This window comes from Pelodiscus sinensis, chromosome 10 (assembly GCF_049634645.1).
Source record: "Pelodiscus sinensis isolate JC-2024 chromosome 10, ASM4963464v1, whole genome shotgun sequence".
Lineage (NCBI taxonomy): Eukaryota > Metazoa > Chordata > Testudines > Trionychidae > Pelodiscus > Pelodiscus sinensis.
In genome coordinates this window covers 46,796,639-46,816,271 of record NC_134720.1, presented here as the reverse complement: position 1 = coordinate 46,816,271, position 19,633 = coordinate 46,796,639, and the positions used below count along the sequence as shown (strand labels likewise).

At 42.2% G+C, this 19,633-nt stretch overlaps 1 protein-coding gene across 6 annotated transcripts in view; it reads right to left on the bottom strand.

The window, feature by feature from the left end:
• The window catches only part of ATP11B (ATPase phospholipid transporting 11B (putative)), a 109,960-nt gene that overhangs the window by 68,396 nt on the left and 21,931 nt on the right, over positions 1-19,633 (bottom strand). For all 6 annotated transcript variants that reach the window (XR_012906317.1, XM_075938049.1, XM_075938047.1 and 3 more), the window contains exons 4-8: positions 17,751-17,831; positions 8,381-8,488; positions 8,053-8,181; positions 6,865-6,968; positions 1,790-1,837 (exon numbers count right to left, since the gene is read on the bottom strand). Coding sequence is in view for 5 of the 6 variants with exons in the window: in XM_075938049.1 (XP_075794164.1) it covers positions 1,790-1,837; positions 6,865-6,968; positions 8,053-8,181; positions 8,381-8,488; positions 17,751-17,831 (470 nt within the window). In the remaining variant the exon portion in view is untranslated. The remainder of the gene's footprint in view (positions 1-1,789; positions 1,838-6,864; positions 6,969-8,052; positions 8,182-8,380; positions 8,489-17,750; positions 17,832-19,633) is intronic.

The following is a 19,633-nucleotide window of genomic DNA, read 5'->3' as shown; positions in this document are numbered from 1 at the left end:
GGGGAGCGGAGGAGTGGGAGGACTCAAGTGGAGACACCAGAATTAAAAAACGAAACACTACACAGTATAACTTGTTAGCTCTTGTATAAGTAACAACAGCTCAGCTACAATTCACAAAAACAGAGTGTCTTATCCTTCAAGTCCAGTTGAAAACAATCCAAATTTTAAAAATGGTGTTCGCAAGAGACAGGCTTTTAATAGGGGACTAACTGTAACTGTACAAACAATTGACAAGTTGCATCTACAACCACAGTTCACTGCATGTGCAAATTATGCACTTGTGATATTTACTTTAATTTTTTTTATAAATCTTTTAGAAAAAATTCAATCAAAACACGAGTAAAAATAAATACTACTTAGTTTTTTAAATCTGTAATAAAGAAACACTGCAATATAGTACACTTGAAATAGAGAAGATTAAGTATTCAGGTAAACTATGTTCTGCTAAGAAGCCATAGCCATTTATCACTGGACACAAATAGTTTTGTAATCAATAAAACCACTTTAATTAGCTCAGAATTCAACAGTTCAGGTTAAGATGATTGATCGTTGATAAGGAGATACGTACGCTGTGTCTGCTGGTGGAGTTGTAACTGTCTTCACGCATGCTTTAAACTGATTCTGCTAAAGCTAGTCAACTGAACTAATTGAGATTATCCTAGAGCTGAACTTGAAAAGCTTGGCAATAATATAGTCTGCTGAGATGCAAATGTGATGGCATTAGAGTGCAGAAAGATATGTTTTCTGTCTCCACAGTTAGGAAAGAGTTCAGGCAAATCATGCATTCACCCTGTACTTCAACATAATCATCTTTAAAACTAACATAATATTTACTCACCTCACAGCATAAACTGAAGTACAGGGTGAATAAATGATTTGCCCAAGTCCTGTAAGAAGTATGGGACAGAAGACAGATCTTTCAGCCTATGCCTAAGGCCTATGTCTGAACAACAAAAGCAATTAAGTATGAACTTCTGGGGCATTAAAATATCAAAAAAGTAACAGGAAGGAACATTTTACATTTTAAAGATAGAGAGGACCAATTTAAGAGGTCAACACCCTCGAGCTGTCACTGAAATTTGGATGCTAAGCAATTTTAAGGTGCCTGTATGCGATTTAATATCAGTTGAAACTGAACTCTTTTACTGCTTGACCCTTTTTTTGCTCCATTTTAAATGGATACTCTTTATTTCAATGGAACAGGAAAACCTATTATACCAGGCATGATCACTACTACAGGCAATGTTCATTTACTGTAATGCATGGGATTGTGAGCCCTTTAGCATTTATGAAATTAAATACTTAATGAAATTGCACATTAAACTTTTTTAAAAGCTCCAGTAGGGTAACAAGTCAGTAGTTCCCCAATTTAAAAAAGGAGCTGAGAATACTCAGTGCCTCCGATAATCAAACCACAGGTATCTATTGCATTATGAGACACAGAACTGTAAGTTACAACTCTTCTTAAAAACTTGACATTCTAACTTCATACACACATTTTAAAAACATTCAAATGCGAACATTACAGAAAGTCAGTCAACACAAGTAGTGAAGCTAACAATTACCATAAAATATACTTTACATAACAAATCAGTTTGGGTTTAAATACTTCAACTATGTAATCTAGTTTTACCCAATTCGTCGTTAACTATGCAGTCAAACCAGCATCTCAATAATTAGCTAACACCTTTTTCAATTCCATGCTAATGCTCTTTTATGATTGTCATGTTTTATCATCTTAACTTAGCTTTTAAGTATATTAAGTTAGCTTCACAAACATTTTACTTACTGTACGATTTCCTCAATTTGTTGACTTATAGTTATTCTTCCAACAAATCTATGAAAAAAGTTAATATGTCAAAAGCATACATTCCTCAAAAATGTTGGTATACAAACTATAATATTAAAGAAACAATCTTTATTTTATTTATGCAAAGAAAGCATGACATAAATGTGGCATGCCTCAGATGGAATATTCCATTCTTGATTTACAGTGTTTTTATTAATAGACAATACATCAGCCCAAATTATAATTTATGGAATAATTTTAAGTCATCATCAACAAGAATTATGAACCACCCCCTTTCAAGAAAATGAACTGAGTGGTTTAGAAATAACCCATACAACTCAATTTATGAAATCAGGTTAAAAATATTTTTTGTTAATTTGGCTGAAAATCCCCCTACCCTAGAGTGATCACATGTTCATTCCTTAAAAAGTCAAAGTTACCAATGTATTTTTCATCTGAAAGGAACAGTAATTTCACATTTAAAGCAGATGAACAAACAATACTTTCAAATTCTTAGGTATCAGAACTGTCAATATATTTTGCATGCCTTATAACACCCAGATATAAAATTAGCCAAATACTTAGTTTAAATAAGCTACTGCCCATATACACTAAAACCTGTGTTATCTGGCACATTCGGGGATTAGGGTGTTCTGGTTATCTAAAAATTGTGGTTCTGAGGGTCCCATCAACCTAGGAAAAACCAACGAACAATAACAGTAAAACTCAAGTTTTAACATTGGTAGTTTTATAGTGTGAGGCAGTTGGTGTCTCATTTCTATTTTGTGTTAAAGATGAGTGGTACTTCTTAAATAAAAAATGGTTAAGCCAATCATAGTAAACCAAGGCAGGCCTGTGCGCCTGAAGATGTGACAGTATTGTGGCCAGGGGCAATGCCAGTTAAAGATTTCTGGTTAACAGAGTGCTGGATAACAAAGGTTTCACTGTCGAAGGATTACTAAAACTAAAGTACATGAAAGTTATGAGCCTCTATAAAAAGAGAATCATGAATAAAAAAATTGATGCAATGTTAATATAAGTCAGAAATATTTACAGGGCCATAAACCTACATGCAACATACATTTGTTATGAAAACACCCTTTTAAAAAGTCTCTCATTGCTTGCTGACTGCAGCTTTTAAATGAGATATTTAAGATGTGGCAATGGTTTACTAAATTCAACTAATCTTTTTCTGCTGGGAAACCATTCAAATCCTGCTTAGGATGTAAATTAAAGTTAATTTTGGTATAGATGTTCTTAGTGGATAGTTAACACCTGAGTGGATAATTAACATCTGAGACTTTAATTTAGAACAAAAGAAAGGGGTATTAAATATTCAGTTTTGGCAGAACCATGTGCAGCTCTTGTAGTTTTCCACAATTTTTGCTCAAGCACCATTACTTTTTTTAAAATTACAAATACATTTTCTGCTTATGAAGTGATGTAGAACCATACAGATGTCAAAATATAAACAAAATCAGAAAGCTCTCTGTTTGTAGCTTTAAACAGCACAGAGATTTACATATAGGTTCCTACATCTGTTTTATTAAACATGAAATATACACCAATATATGAGAAAAGGAAGTTACTCACCTGTGAAGTAATGATTGTTCTTCAAGGAGTATGATCTTGTGGGTGCTCCATTGTTGGTGATAGGTCATCCCTGGAGCCACAGTTCAGAGCTTGTTCTTAGCAGTTGTCAGTCGAGCCACACATGCGCAGAAAACGCCTCATTCCATTGGCAGTTTGATGCCTCGTGCACGCAGCCCAACTCCCTCCCCGCCTTCAGTTCCTCATCTACGTCCAGGTAACTAAGACTGAGTAGAGGAGAGGAAGGGAGGGTCGTGGAGCACCCACGGGGACATACACCTCGAAAAACAGTTGTTACTACAGTGGGCGAGTAACTTCCTTTTCTGCTTCAGATGATGTCCCCACAGGTGCTCCTCTGTTGGCAGTACTCAACATGGAGGGTGGGACTCAGAGTTACTGCTTAGTGACAGAGGATAGTACTGCTGTAGCCGTTGCTGTATCAGCTGAGGCATGGGTGCATAATATCTAGTGGATGACCAAGTGGCTGCCCAGTATATGTCTTTAAGGAGCATGCTGTTTAGGAAAGCCACAGATGTTGCCGTGGCATGAGTAGAGTGTGCTCTTGGTGGAGCTGTCAACGGCGTATTGCAAGGAGAATGGCATTGCAGTATACAGGCTGACATCAGTCTGGAAATGCATTGTGCTGAAACTGGTTACAATGGACACAGAGGTGTGGGAGCCTGCAGAACACCTGTGTCCTGTCTATATAAAATGCTAGAGCCTGTCTAATGTCCAAAGGGTGAAGCATGGCATCTCTGGGGGATGCATGGGGCTTCAGGAAAAACATAGGTAGGACTATGGGCTCATTGATATGAAAACAGGTACTGACTTTGGGTAGAAATGATGGATGGGGTATTAAAGACACTATATTTGCGAAGGACAAAGTGAAAGGGGGACCCGCCATCAAGGGCCCCATTTCACTAACTCCCCTTGCTGAGATAATGGTTCGAGTCTCCTTAGTACGATGTAGGATCTCATCTGTGTTAGCCGCAAACAGCTTTTGCTTGTTGAAAGTGAGATCCTCCATCTTTGTTTGAAGCTCCATAGACTCCCCTGCTGCATGCAACCATGAGGCTCTCCTCATCACAACAGCTGTGGCTGTCTCTCTCGCCACTTTGTCAGCCACGTCTATTGCTGACAGTAGGGCAGTACAGGCAATGGTATGCCCCCCATGGATGATTTCCCTGAGAACTGGCCTTTTGGAGTCAGGGAGGTGTTCTATAAGTTTGGCCAACAGAGTAGTTGTCAAAATCACAATTAGCTAAGAGTGCAGAGTAGTTAGCTATTCTGAGTTGTAGTGTGGCCAAAGAGCTTATTTTTCTGCCAAAGAGGTCCAATTTTGTATGTTGTCACTGTTTGCGGATTTAAACTTAGGGGCTTTTGAGCGTTGATTTGCTGCATCCACCACCAGTGAGTTTGGTGGGGGATGGGAAAAAAGGAAGTCTAAGTCTTTAGGAGAGACAAAGTACTTCCTGTCTACTTTTTTGCAGAGTGGCTGGCTAGAGGCGGGTGTCTGCCAGATGTCATGGGATACCTCCAAGATGGCTTCATCAATTGGTAGCACAATCCTTCCTTGAGAGGAGAGATGGATGTTCTTTAGGAGACGATGCTGCTTCTCCTTTACCTCTTGAAGCTGAACTTCCTGGCTAGTGCCCGCTCTTTCAAAAAGTTCTTGAAATTGCTTCAAGTCATCAGTGGTGTGCGTGTCCTCAGGAATTATGGCTTCATCAGGAGATGATGATGATGAACTGTCCCTAGGGGAATCTTGTGGGGCTTGTGTGTCAATGTGCTCATCTGGAAGTTGACCCTTCTCTTCTTTCGACTCTGCAGTGTTCAGGAGGGAGTGGTATGGGGAGGCTGGTGGAAGCCTCTTTGGTGAAGTAGATGGGGCCGTGGAGTGGCGACTGCAAAGTCACCACTACTCCCATGGGGGCCATCGGGGCAGGTAATGGGGAGGAGGATAGTACCACTCAGGGTACCACTGTGGATGGTGAAATCTTTCACGGTAGTGATGATATTGGCGAAAACACTCTTCTGATCATATTCAGCAAATCTGGAGCATTCATGTAACAATGGAGATCTAATATAACCTAGAGATGTGCAAAGTGAAAATAGCACCAGAGAAAGTTCCCTTGATGGGGGTGGGTGGGAAGGGAGCTACTGGTCATTGATTTCAGGTGGTGGTAAGGCATGCGTGGCTCTGGCTGTCTCAGCATGGTCAGCCTGCGCTGACTGTGGTGCCTGTGCCATAGCCTCTGAGGGAGGAGGCATCTGCATTGATGTTGGCATGCTGGGAGGTGGAGCCGAAGACTTGCGAGGTTGCTTAGAATGCAGAACCAGCTGCTTCCTTGGCGCCAGGTGTTGAGGCGCTGCTTGCAGAGGTGCCAGGGTTTGCCAGCATGATATTTCCAGTGCCAACAATGAGCGTATTGGCCCTTGCATGACGCGGGGTGCCACTGCAGTGGTACCTGCTGAGCATCTCGGCACCAAGTTGCCAGAGGTGCCACACCCCTGCTTGGTCTGGGAGACAGGTAAAGGGGTAGCGACCTCGCCTGGGAGACCCTTCTCTTGTGATATTTATGAGGGGAGAGAGAAGCAGACCTCTGTTTAGGCAGGCCTCCTGGGGGCAGAATGGGCTGCAGTTCTTCAGTAGGCTGTAGCGCCTTTTCAAAAAGTACCATACGGAGCCAAAGCTCCCAGTCTTTCTTGGCTCTTGTTGTGAGGCTGCAGCAGTGGTCACATTTTTTGGGGGGGCGTGTCTCCCCCAAACAGCATATACAAAAATCATGCCCATCAGAAGTGGGCATGGGGTCGTTGCACTGTAGATAGTTTTTAAACCTGAGCACCCTACATGGCAGTCTGTAGTGGCCGCTTGCTGAGCGCTGAGAAGGCTTCCTTTAAAGATCTCCTTTTCATTTGTGTTTGTTTCTGATTGTTCTTTTTTCTTGTCTTTTTTTTTTTTTTTAAACAGGGGAAATGAGGAGAGGGGGGGCTAAGAACAAATGTGGCAGGGCGTGAGGAAAGAAACGGAGTCACTGCCGCTGAGGCAGTCCCTCAGGACTGAGGTTTAAAGTTTTGGTGTTTTTTTTTTTTAAACAGAACGATGAACCAGCACCTAAAGACCAACTAATAACACGAAAATGCTAAAAAGGCAGGAATAAAACTGAAATTATGCATGAGGAGAATAGACACCTGAGGCGAGAGAGAAGCTCCATCCACGACGACGGGGGTCTCAGGCTGCTCACACGAGGCATCAAACGGCCAATAGCAAGAGGTGCCTTCCGTGCATATGTGGCCTGACTTGCAACGGCTAAGAAAAACTCCAAACTGCAGGTCCGGGCATAACCCATCGCTAATAGTGGACCACCCACAGGGACATTACCCAAAGAAAAAGAAGCTTTACTCTCAAGATCCATGTAATTTTTAACAGCCATCAAAAATTATGCTTTAAATCAACTTTGAAATTATTAAGAATAGAATGATACCTGTATAGATCTGCTTCTGGCTGCTGACATTCTACAACAGCTACGAGTGTGTCCAGGTTGGCAACGGACTGTAATACTGCTGTTTCTGGAACTGCAATGTGAGTCTGAAGAAAAATACCCAACATTCAATTTCGTTATTTGGAACCACAGAAAAGAAAATCTCAATGGATACAGAAAGGTACAGTGAGCCCTCGCTACTTCGCGGTTCGACCATCGCGGATTCACGACTTCGCGGACTTTTTTCATTACGTATGTTCTGTACATTAAAGGGTGGTTTGTTAACAGTACTACGTAAAGGGAGGGTTTTAAAAGTCTGAATATACATGTTAAATAAATACGTAAATATGGTAAGTGTCCCTACTTCGCGGATTTTCAGCTATCGCGGTCGGGTTTGGAACCTATCTACCGCGATAAACGAGGGTTCACTGTACTAGCTCACTATTAGTGAGATGTCCCATTACTCAAAAAAGCCTTTGGAACCCTAAAATGAATCATGGATTTTGTATATGAAAGCATTACATCTTGAACAGCGGCAGATGTTTCACCATTGTGACACTACAAACCAGCATTTAAAGTACTGCAATAGAGTTCCTTAAATATCATTAACTTGACCAGAAAAATACCCATATCAATTAGCATTTTATAACACTACTTATACTAGCAGAAAAGACTTAGTCCCATTAATATATAGTAGCTGAAACCAAAGAAAAATAAAGAGGGATACTACAGTTCCGATGTATTAAGACACACCTAAAGGTCAGAATCTGCTACTCTTACTCTCACAGAGTAGTACATTTTATTTCAAAAGTAAGCCCACTGATTTCAAGAGGGTTGGGTACTACTTAGTTTGAGTAAGGGTGGAAGAATAAGATCTTATGAATAGGTCAAAGATAGAAGAGCAGATTACAATGGACTGATTTTAAAAAATAGCTTTGCTATATGCCCACATCAGATAAAAAATAAGTACAGGGCTAGACAGTCTTTATACTTTGTAAAACTTAGTACATTGTGAGAGCTGTGAAGAATTTTTTTTTTTTAAATAAAGTTAGACACAAAAACCTTTCATTTGAGTCATTTTTCTAAGGAAGTTGACCTTTATTAGTTAGGCAAATGCTAAAAGTTGATTTGACTTTTTTATTTCTATGTTGCATTTCATACTAGCAATCTGCATATGTTTAGACTACCAACCTTAAGATTAGTTTCTCCATCCAAACTAGCAGTAGTAACATGACATGAACCATCCACTCTATCCGAGGACAGAAGTACAAGATCAGCAGGGAAAGTCTCATCTTTGGCTACTCTAACAATATCACCCACCTGAAAAGATGAACACAAACAAGATGTTACAGAACTTGCTTTTGAAAAAGAATAGATTTAGAATTAATTTTAACACTTACTCAGAATTATAATGCAACAGGCTCACATAATACTGCAATGAAACAAATGAGCAAATTCTTAAATTAACTAAGTTGAATAAAGAAGAAATACGCTATTTTCTGTGTTACTAGATACATACCCTAATGTTTTTTGATCTAGTTTTTACAAGGCCACCACTTCGAACAACATAAACTGGAGCTCCATTTACTTCATTGTCTGCTTTATGTCGTAACCAGTCTTCATACCCCTGCAGAAACAGAAGACTGAAAGTTACATTTCAAACTAGAAACCCAAGAGCTATACTTTTCTAAGAGTAACTGAAAGCAGTTTGAGGCACCATAGCTTTGCAAACAACTAGCTGTGTGACCTTCAGCATGTCACTAGACTCTGTTCTATTCGGTTCTACTGCACCCACAAATGTGCAGTCAGAGCACCCTCTGTTTACACTAGTTTCAGATTTTGTTAAATAAGGATAAGAAATGTAGCAAATGTGTAGAATTATGGAATTTTTGTTACTTTTAAAAAACAAATATTTGAGGTAAAGGTTCCCGAAGAAGACATATGGCTCTCAGGTTGTGAGAGAAGTTGTTTTAACTATAAAAGGATTAAGACAGGTGATTAGAGAATACAATCGTTCCCACACTCATCTATTAAAAGCAGAAGTAACAGACTAAAATTACTCCCTTTTCTGTGAATTATACAATTTCCAGAGCTTGCTCTAGTATCTTTTTGAGCAACAGCCAAGGCACCTGCTCTTGCAAAGAGACTGCAAACTTCAATAGTATGGAAATGACATTCACATTTTGTTGAGCAAGTGGAGAGGACAGTGTGGGGGAAACAGGTACAAAGTTTTAATCCAAAGTAACAATTTAGAGTGATTAATCAAACTGAATTTTTAATAAAGAAGACAACCAGCCTTTTTTTCCTCCAGATACTCAAAATCCAAAGCAGAGTACATATCCTGTTTTATATTTTCTTTGCACATCAGTTAATATGTTGCTTGTTTATTTGTACCCTCCCAACAAATCTGTTGTAAGAAAGTAACAGGTGTACCCTGGAAGTAGCATTCCCTATAAGGGGTGTGCAACATGGACGTGCACCAAGATTTTGAGGCTCGCCCACCTCCTCAGCAGGGCTGTGAAGTGGCTACTCCGCTGTTCCAGGTAGGGGGACGGGGGCCGCATGATAGACGGCTGTCTCGCCCCAGGAGCAGCCACCATGTGGCCCTGGCACTACCTTCAGCCCTCCCCAAGGGTGGGAGCTGTGGGCCACGTGGCAGATGGGGGCCCCGGCCAGGACCAGAGACAGAGGCACATGGCGGGTAACTGCTGCTCCTCTGGCGGAAGTTGCTTGGGTGGCAGCTGCTCCTCTGGTGGCCCAGGCTGGGGCCAGAGCCAGGGGCAGGCCACTAGCAACTGCTCCGACAGCTGAGACCTGGGCCTGAGCAGCCGTGTGTTGACCCTGCATGAAATAAACAGGTGACCTCCACCCATGCCTCTCCATCACCAGACTTATGGCCACAGTCACCCTTCTAGTGAACAGATCTCAGCAGAGGAGACAAGATACCTGCTGCCAGACCACAGCTGCGGCATGTTAGCAACAGTGCCTTGGTGAAGGTAGCACTGGTAAATATATCAGGTAAACCATATGTGAGCAATTAGGAGTGTAATAGAGTAATAGAATATAATTAATGTGAGAATCGGTGTAGACATTATCCTCTCAATATATATTATTCTTTTTATATCTAATCTCTCAAACACATATATTTGCATCTATCAGACTGCAATAAAAGACACCTATGTACCAGAAGCAAAAATATACATAAATCTGTTCCCATCACACATCTGCATATGTGTACAAACCCCCACATAGTCTACTCGATCAAAATGCAAAAAAAAGGGGGATAAATAATCATCATTGGACGTACTTCTTTTCTTCATTATTAATGGACAGCAGTCAGGCCAGGCATTTGGGCAAGGCGAGCGAGGTGGTTGCCTGGGGCCCCATGCTGCCCAGCTCCCAGCCCCACCCACCTGGCCGCTTACTCTCTGGCCTGACTGGGAGCTACACAGACTCAGGCAACCATAGTGTGCTGCTTTGGGCCTCGTGAACTCTTTGGCTGGGCCTGACAGCAATTGTAAAGCTACATCATCTGGGTCTTACGTGAGTGTCCTGTCACTTAGTGGATATGTGTGTGTGTGTGTGTGCTTCAAACTGTAGACCTGTATTTGAGTGTGGACGAAAGAATGTAAAATTTGTTTATTTCAAGGTGTATGCCTCTGTATGCATGTTATGAATTAGGGGTTGTGTTAATGTGTATATTGTTGACATCAGTGTGTTGTGAGAGCACACACATTTTTAGCGTAATTAGTTTCCCTCTGTGTGTTGTATGAGTTTGTAGTCAATGTGTGATGTCATCTGTGTAGTGTGCGGGCTTGTATGGTTTTTCATTCCCATGGAGCTTTTGGTTCCTAGGCTGTTAGGTAGTGCATTAGTACATAGAGCCATAGGTTGATTGTGTTATGGATCAGCAGTGTGTTGTGTTAGTTTGTGCATGATGCAGTGTGGGTGTTTGTGTTTTGTCTCTGTATTAAGCTGTGTAGCCTGTGGGCAGGGGGACAGAATTGATCCAGTGAAATCAAACGTTCTAACATTGGTAAAGGGTGCACAGGATGGGGATGCAGGAGATGGGGAGCCTTTGGATGCAAGAACAGTGGGAGCAACGCTGGGTGAGAGTGAGACTGGGTGCCAAGCTGGGTGGTTTTCAGGGTGGGTGGGTACAGGGTCATGCACCTTGTTAATTATCCCTTGTTTTAGTATTTTTTCTTACATAAATTAAAATAAAATAAATGTAGTTAGTAACTGGTGAGTGGCACACATCTGAACAAGTGCACATGAACTCAATATTGGTGCAGAAGTCAAATTTCACTCCACTCACGGATGGAAAGTCTTAGAACACTGTTTGGAAGAGACTATTGATATGCAGCACACAATGGATCAGCCAGCATACATATGAATTCAAAGGCTATCCATTTTCCTGAAATTAAGATTAATGTTAATATGTGTACTACTGCAATACCTACGAGTCCTAGTCATGCATCATAACCCGATTTTGCTAGGTGTGCTCACACACAGAACAAATAGACAGTCCTTGACTCAAGAAGCTTAAAATCTAAGTATAGAACAAAGATGGTGACCCAGTAATTTTTCTACCAATGTTTTATTCACAAATGTGTGCACTGTACACTCAAAAGTACAAAAGTAGCCTTGGCGAGTAAGCTCACAAGTGTGCATAAAATCCAGATGTGAAAATTTTTAAAAAGCTTGACTTGATAAAAAGCAAAGCCCAGAGAAGATTAAATATACAGCAGATGGTAAATATAAAAGGCTTTTTCGCTGTGAGCAATCAAGTCTGTCTCTTTTTGTTCAAGAACTCCTACTAAATGGGAAGAGCTAGGACCACCAAATTTGGTATGCAGCTTCCTCTTATCATAACTTAAAGCAAGGCAAAGATTTGATTCTGTGGGGTATAGGAGGGGTATCCTTGAAGGGACACACAAAATCATAAAGAAAAAAGACAATCACCAGGCAGGTGAAAGTGGCTGGCTGGGCGTGCACCACCCCATCAGGGAATGCCCCAGCCCCAAGCCTCCCACCCAAAGTGCTTTTTAGGGAGGGTGGAGGGTTGCAGCTCCCCCACATTCACATGGGAGATTGCTGGCTGTTCCCCATGTTCCCTGACAAAGGGAAAGTGCACAGTTTGTTCCATTCCTCGGTCTGTCTAGGGAGAGCAGGGGGCAAACAAACCCGGACCTGCCCCACCCAGGGGACATGCACCCTCTCCCCCAGTCCCAAGCAGAAGGGGAACAAGCACTCCAATTTCCATATAAAAGGCCAGGGCTCTGGCTGCTGCTGACATAGCAGCAGCTGAGAGCTAAGGGCCTTTTAAATTGTTGTGCCCTGGGGCAGCTGCTCTCTTTATCCCCACCCTGTGCCCCTCGGTGGCCCTCCTAGAAGTACGTACTGTGCCCCACTGAAATGCTGGGAATATCACCACTCCAATGAGACTATTTCTGGCATTGGAATGCCACAAGATACTGGAATTGAATGTTTTGATATTCGTGTACAGAAAAGTTGTTACTGATACAAAACCGTACCTTGCATATTCTGAATCTTGGACTAAGGCTGACTGAAAGAGGAAATATTTCTATGGTGCGTTTGAGAGTCAAAAGTGTACGATGGATTTATCATCTATCAAGTGATTCTTAAATTATAAAACTGATACTACTTCCATACATGGTGTTTATTATACAGGCAGTCCCCGAGTTACGTGGATCCGTCCAGAGCGCAGAGGTCCCGCCACCTCGACCTCCGGGGCGAGAAAAGCTGCTCCGGGTGCCCCGGTCTGCTGGGGACCGTCTCCAGCAGACCAGGGACACCTGGAGCAAAGCCGGGGAGGCGGAGGGGTCCCGCACCTCTGAGGCTTTGCTCTGGCGGGACCCCTCCGCCTCCCCGGCTTTGCTCCAGGTGTCCCTGATCTGCTGGAGATGGTCTCCAGCAGACCAGAGGCACCGGGAGCAAAGCGGCAGCGGCGGCGGGGTCCCGCGCCTCTGAGGCTTTGCCAGAACAAAGCCTCAGAGGCGCGGCACCCCGCCGCCGCTGTGGCTTTGCTCCCCGTGTCCCTGGTCTGCTGGGGGGGGGGGGGGGGGTCGCAGCTAGTGCGCGCCCCCCTCCCCCCAAGCAGACCAGGCTTTTGGTGTGGAGTCTGGGGTAGAGCAGCTGGGGTGCTGCCGGGTTGGTCCTGCAGGGACCTACCTGGCAGCCCAGCTGTTCTGTTCCAGGCTCGAGAGTCAGCCGCTGTTGAAACTGATCAGTGGCTGATTCCAGGAAGCTGGGGGCAGAGCAATTCTGCCTCCAGCTATCTGTAGTCAGCCCCTGGTCAGTTTCAGCAGCAGCGGCTGAATCTGGAGCCAGTTCCGACTTACATACAAATTCAACTTAAGAACAAACCTATAGTCCCTATCTTGTACGTAACCCGGGGACTGCCTGTATACAGAATACAAGCCTTTAGCCCCATTTGCCCCATTATACTCTTAATTCAGCCACTGCATGAGTTTTCTGCCCCCTTTGGGTTAAAATGTGTCCTGGATCCAGAACACAATTTAAAAATGACCTGCTATTGGACAATTCTAAATATTACTAATGAATGAAGGAAAAAATGAAGTAACATTCTGTGTTTCCAAGCTTACGGTCTTATTTTGCAAAGACTCCACTAATATTCCAAAAGCTAGCCCAATTCTTTGGGGAAGTGAAACACGAAGAAAGAAAGGAAGGCTTATATAACCTAATGCCATTACAATTCTCATTTCGAAGCAACACAACTGCTAAAAAGGATAAGCACTAAGCGGCAACACAAAATTTTTGAACAGTGAAAAGAGAATGGAAAAAAGGATCAAGGAAAGCTTTTTTTTTGGAAGAAGGAAGATCTAAAGAATGTGCTAAGAAATGTCTCGACTTTAGTATGCTTAGATTTCTCAACTGGTAATTTTCAGCCTAATTTGTTACAATGTATATAGGCATGGAAAACAGAAAACTGATACACATTTCTGCATCATACAAATTAAAAGCAGGGTAGATGAACTATTTAAATCAATAAGCAGGAACGAGTTTTAACTGTGGTTTTGCACTTGTTTTTTTTTTAATCAAAATGTGATTCTCATTGGTTGCTATCATCTAGCCAGGATGTGCACCAGTTCAGTGGTTTGACTTTCTTTAAAACCTTGGCAGCAAACATGTTGCTTAATTTAATTTTCTATATTTTAATAGAATAAGTTTTAGGCTTTAACATGGTTGGTCATAACTGTTAATTTTAAATGTTTATTTTAAAAATATTTAATGTATTTAATTTAAAGAAATGTAATATTTTTAACAATCTATTTGTATCCATCTGCTATAGAGATCACACTTAGACTTAACAGTTCTTCCCAGTGTAAAATTTGAAAAAGGAAGGAAAAAGAGGGTTTAAAAGCTATGAGCCTACTTCACACTGCAGATTCTCGATACTTAGCACTTGTTTACCAAAATTTGTGACTGAATGTTTCCTGTATCTACTGGTCAAAAACCAAACCCAGAAAATGGAAGTGCAGTAGTAGCAGCTGCACTGCACGATACTGAGAAAGCTTCAACTGTAAAACACTTATGGAAAGAGATACAAAAGTGTTTCCTGGAAAGTTAAAAGAAAAAAGTAGTAAGAGTCAACATACAGGATTTCTATTGAAACAAAAAACAGGACTATGTAGCACTTTAAAGACTAACAAGATGGTTTATTAGGTGATGAGCTTTCGTGAGCTAGACCCACTTCCTCAGATCAAATAGTGGAAGAAAACTGGCACAGCCATATATACTAAAGGATACAATCAAAAATGAACACATATGAAAAGGACAAATTAAATTTCAGAACAGAAGGAGGATGGGGGGGGGGAGGTAAATGTCTGTGAGCTAATATTAGAGGTGATAATTGGGGAAGCTATCTTTGTAATTGGTAAGATAATTAATGTCTTTGTTTAGACCTAAATGTAAAGTGTCGAATTTAAGCATGAATGACAGTTCAGAGAATTCTCTTTCAAGTCTGGTGTTAAAAGGTCTTTGAAGCAGGATGCAGGTAATCAAGTGATTTGCAGAAAGGCATTTAACAAAAATACAATGACCCTGAAGCATTTGGAAGACAATTTTGAACAGTAGAGACCTAAAGCTTACCTTTTTTATTACAAAGTAGTGACTTCAACTCTTTTTCTATCTGACACCCAGCATTCACTACAGCATTCTGGTGATGCCACACACAGGGCTGAAAGGAACTCAAGTTTCTTACAGGCACTGCTGTGTTGGTCCCCTCCTCAAGAGAAGGGGTCTCAGGGGAGAGAAATAAGGGGGTGTCATGATCATGAGGGTTAGCCAGCAGCCTGGGGACTAAAGCGTTAACCTTACCTAACCAGGTACATTCAGCCAATAGGAATGTAGGTAGGAATTTCAAACTAGGACAAAGGAATGTTTGGTTTTTCCCTCCTTTGTCTCTTAGAGTTCCCTCCAGCTTCTGAGGGAGACAGACATGTCTCTGTCTCCAAGAAACAACTCTTCACTTTCTGTAAGTAGGGTAAAGTTTAGATAAATCCATTAGGTTTTATTGTTTTATGGTTTGGGTATGGGATCTGATGTTTGTGCACTTTAAGAAATGGTTGGCTTTTCTTCGTAACTAAGTTCTAGGCTCATGGAGTTTCTCCTTGAGTATATTATTTGTTACTTTTCCATCTAGGCATTATACTTGCAACAGGGATATTGTGGTGATAATAAAAATTCTCTTTTCTTTGATTAACATGGTATTGGTTAATGGTTATGTCCTGCTTTGCTTTGTACTTCAGGGCTGAGATTTCCCAAGTGATCTCTCCCCTGAGTTTTCACATCAATACTTGGATGGTGGCAGCAGAAGTTTTATTCCCAAAATCTAGGGTTTTAAGATTTTGGGGGGAAGCCTGGTAGATAAGGTTTTGGGGCACTTGCTGGCCCCAACTTCTGCATTTATTGTGCCAGGGTGGGGAAGGAGCCATGACAGGGTGTGTGTTAAATTTCTTACAGGTATGGTTGTAAGTGTGAGGTGGAGTGCGGGGGTGGGGCCCTCAGGACAGATGGTGGGGATGTGAGGGGGTATAGCAGTAGTCCGGCAGGAGTTTGGGGATGAGGAGCTGCTCAGGGCAGTGGGCTGAGGGTGGGAGGGGGGGTGCAGGAGTCAAGGCAGAGGGCTAGGCATGTGGGGGATACAGGAGTCAGGATTGGGGTGTGAGAGGAGCTCGGGGCAGGGGGCTGGGAGTGTGGATGGCTCAGAGCAGGGAGGATGTGTGTGGGGGTGCAGGAGTACAGCAGGGGGCTCAGCTGGTGTGTGTAGGGGTGAATAGGTGGGACAAGGGCATCATTTCTGGAGGGTAAGGGGGCTTCCCTAGCTTCCGCCGGCTCTCAGGGAGCAAAGGTAGAGTGCATTGCCTGTGTGCATTTCTCCTCTGTCCCTCCCCTGGACAGCTGGGACCAAGGGGAACGTAGCACACTGCATTTTCCCCTCACTCAACAATCAGGGAAAAAAGGGTAAGAAGAGCAGCAGCGACTGGTATGTTCAGCTGCAGCCCCTCCCACCTCCTGCTATCCTGAAATGGTGCCCACGGGAAGAGGCTTGGGCAGTCCTGGACCGGGGTGTGTGCATGTGTGTGCATGTGAGACACACAATGCTCCCAGCCAGCCCCTTTAACCTGTCTGGTTTCCTGCTGCTTTGTGCAGCAGCCTGCAGGAAGCCCCAAAAGCCAAGCTAGGATGACACTGTCCCTCCCAATGCAGCAGAGTGCCTCAGCCAGCTGGCTTTTTGCCAGAATGCAGCAGGAGGCACACCGCTTTACTTTCACCTCTGGCCACACACCATTACAGATTCCTACTGGAGCCACCCTTTTGTGATCACACAAAACTTACTAGATTTAAAATATTATGCCTACTTGTAATATTTTTAATACTCTAATTGTATGAGGCAATATTTCATTTCCTCGTCCTCCCTCCACTACAACATTGCTAAAGAATGGTTCCAGTCTAACAGAGTTATGAAGTTCTGTGATGTGTCTTGAAACTGGTGCACTGAATGCTGGGGAGTCACATTACCAGAAAAAAGATCATTTCAATAATTCATATCCCGAACAATCGTCTTACCCTCGCTATTTGAGGAATTCTGCATATAATTCTAATGTTGAATTTTAGTTAATCCTGTTTTAGGGTAACCATCAAGCCTTGTCAAAAGCTCTACTAACATTAACATACTTAAAGGATAATGAAATATTTGTATCTAAATAAAGAGATCTGGCTGTATTTTTATACGGTTAGGATATTAATGTCTGCCTCCAATCAATATGCAACTGTCAAGTGGTTGACTCCATTAATCTGACAGGTATATAAATATCAATATTTCTGCCCCGGGGAAGACTTAGGCCTTTCCTGTCTGGGTCCCGTTCTCCACGGGCAAGAAAAGCTCTATCACACTCTTGGGACGGTCTTCAACTGCTGCCAGATATCGTGTGGGTACTTTTAAATGCATCATGTATTCCAAGTCTCTTTGCTGGTCTGTATTATTTACAAGGATTGCTTTTTAATATGTACCGAGGGGTGCCAAGGCAATAAGTGAGAGACATTAGGAAACAGTCTTATAAAATCTGACATATAAAGCCTGCAGAAAAAATGTCTTTTGACAGTCATTCCTGTATATTTAAGAGTGTTACAATGAATCACTGGGCACCTGGCAGCTAAGTAGAGCTCAGTACTTTAAACTTTGGTTGGACAATATTTTAAAACACATTTACTAATTTCTTTCAAGAAACTGTGTGCGCTCTTTACTGCTTAGAGTTTCTTACAAACCCTGACTACATTATTAAAGAAAGGATTAAGAAAATATTTAAAAAGGAATCATGCTAGTTAGGCTAATTTCATACCTGCTTTATGGCTGTTACGGTTATGACAAAGAATAATGGCAATCCACTTGTAATAGGACTGGTAGGTGTATCTATCATAAGCTACAGGAAATGAGAGTGAGAATAATGTTAGTACCAGATAATTCTTAAAATCTTATAAAAAACAAAAAAACACCACTTTACTCCACATGAGAAAAATTTATGTAAAAGCAGTGATCTTTTTTTATTACATATTCTATAGCCATTCTAAATGGAAAACTCCCCTTGATGTCAGAAGCAATTCTCCTAAAAGGTGACAATATTGACATACAGTGCAGACAGAATATCCATGGTGAGGATCACAGAAGAGAATTTCTCCTGCAGTTTGCAGTGTATATCACATATTTTGATTTAAAGACTCTTAAATAATCAAAATAAGATTTTTTTTCCTAACAAGTTGAATTAAAGAAATATATTATATAAAACTGCTTTATACCACACAAAGAACTAGCTTATCACAATATAAAGTGGGATAAACAGCTTCTTAATTTCAAACTGAAAGCAAAAACTTCCTGGAGCTTGATCTTTGGCACATAAATTAAAGAATCTCCTTGCTCATATTACCACTTTCTGACTCCCACGAGAGAATCTTGCAGATTTTACATTTTGTGTTCCAACTGTTGTACAAGTTATACCTCCCTTAACCGGTAGGACCACGGATGTTCCTGGACGACAGAGTCCAGGTATAAGGAGGTCAGGCCGCAGGGGAGGAGGGGCGTGACTCGGCCAGGAGCCCCATGTGGAGGGAGCGGGGAGCAGCAGGGAGTTCTGGCCCCTGCTACCGGGCGGTAGCGGGGGGGGCTGGCAGCAGCTGCAGAGTTCCAGCAGCCACGGAGCCTCAGCCCTGGCAGCCCCAGAGCTTCATTCTGGGGAGCCATGGCCAGGCAAGCAGCAGCAAGGTTCAGCTGGAGTTTTAGCCGGGGGTAGCAAGGGCCACGTTGGGAGGAACCTCCCCTCACTCGGCAAATCTCCTTTTTTGGGACTAGTCAGGTCCTGAGGGTGCCTGACGAGGGAGGTACAACCTCTAGTGCCAAATACAGTGCAAACACTAATAATCTCTGCATGCGTTTCTCTCTATTGTAGGAACAATACTACTTTTCAGGATAAACTAACTTAAAGGGCTGCAGATACAGAGTAATTCAAAGTATTAATATTAATTTAAGAACATTATTAGATCTGTCTGAAATTGTCTAATAATTGTTGTTGCCCCTCTCTGTACCTTTTCCAATTCCAATATATCTTTCAGGTAGAGCAAACAGAACAGCATACAATATTCAAGATGGGGCCATACCATACATTTATATAGTCACATTATGATTTTTCTGTCTCATCTGTTCCTTTGATAATGGTTCCTAATATTGTTGTTAGGGACGTAAGCGACTAGTTGATTAGTTTACTACTCAATAAGCTGAGGCTTATCCGGTACTTGAGTCACTACTGTATCAGAAGCAGCAAGAGAAGGGGAGAAACAGGAGCCAGAATTGGGGGGAGTCTGCTTAAAAGCTGGTTCCCCCCAGCACCGTCTCTGCAGTGCAGGGTGAAGGGAGAGGTGTGGCAGGGGAGGCAGGGATCACTTGCCCTCTCAGCTAGGGATCACAACAGAAGAAGGGGCACCTCTAATCTATTTTCTTGTGCACGCCCCCAGTCGAGTTTCACTGGCCACATTTCAGACTTTAGGGAAATGCTGCAACTGTATTATAGACACTAGAAATGACTTTAATTGACACATGCTCTTTCAATTAAAGAGATTTAAAATATATAAAACCTATAAATACTGAAAGTAATATTTCAAATTTGAGCTAAAGTTCAGTGCAGCTTAACTAGATAAGCCTTCAAAACCCTCATGAAATAGCTATAGCACCTTT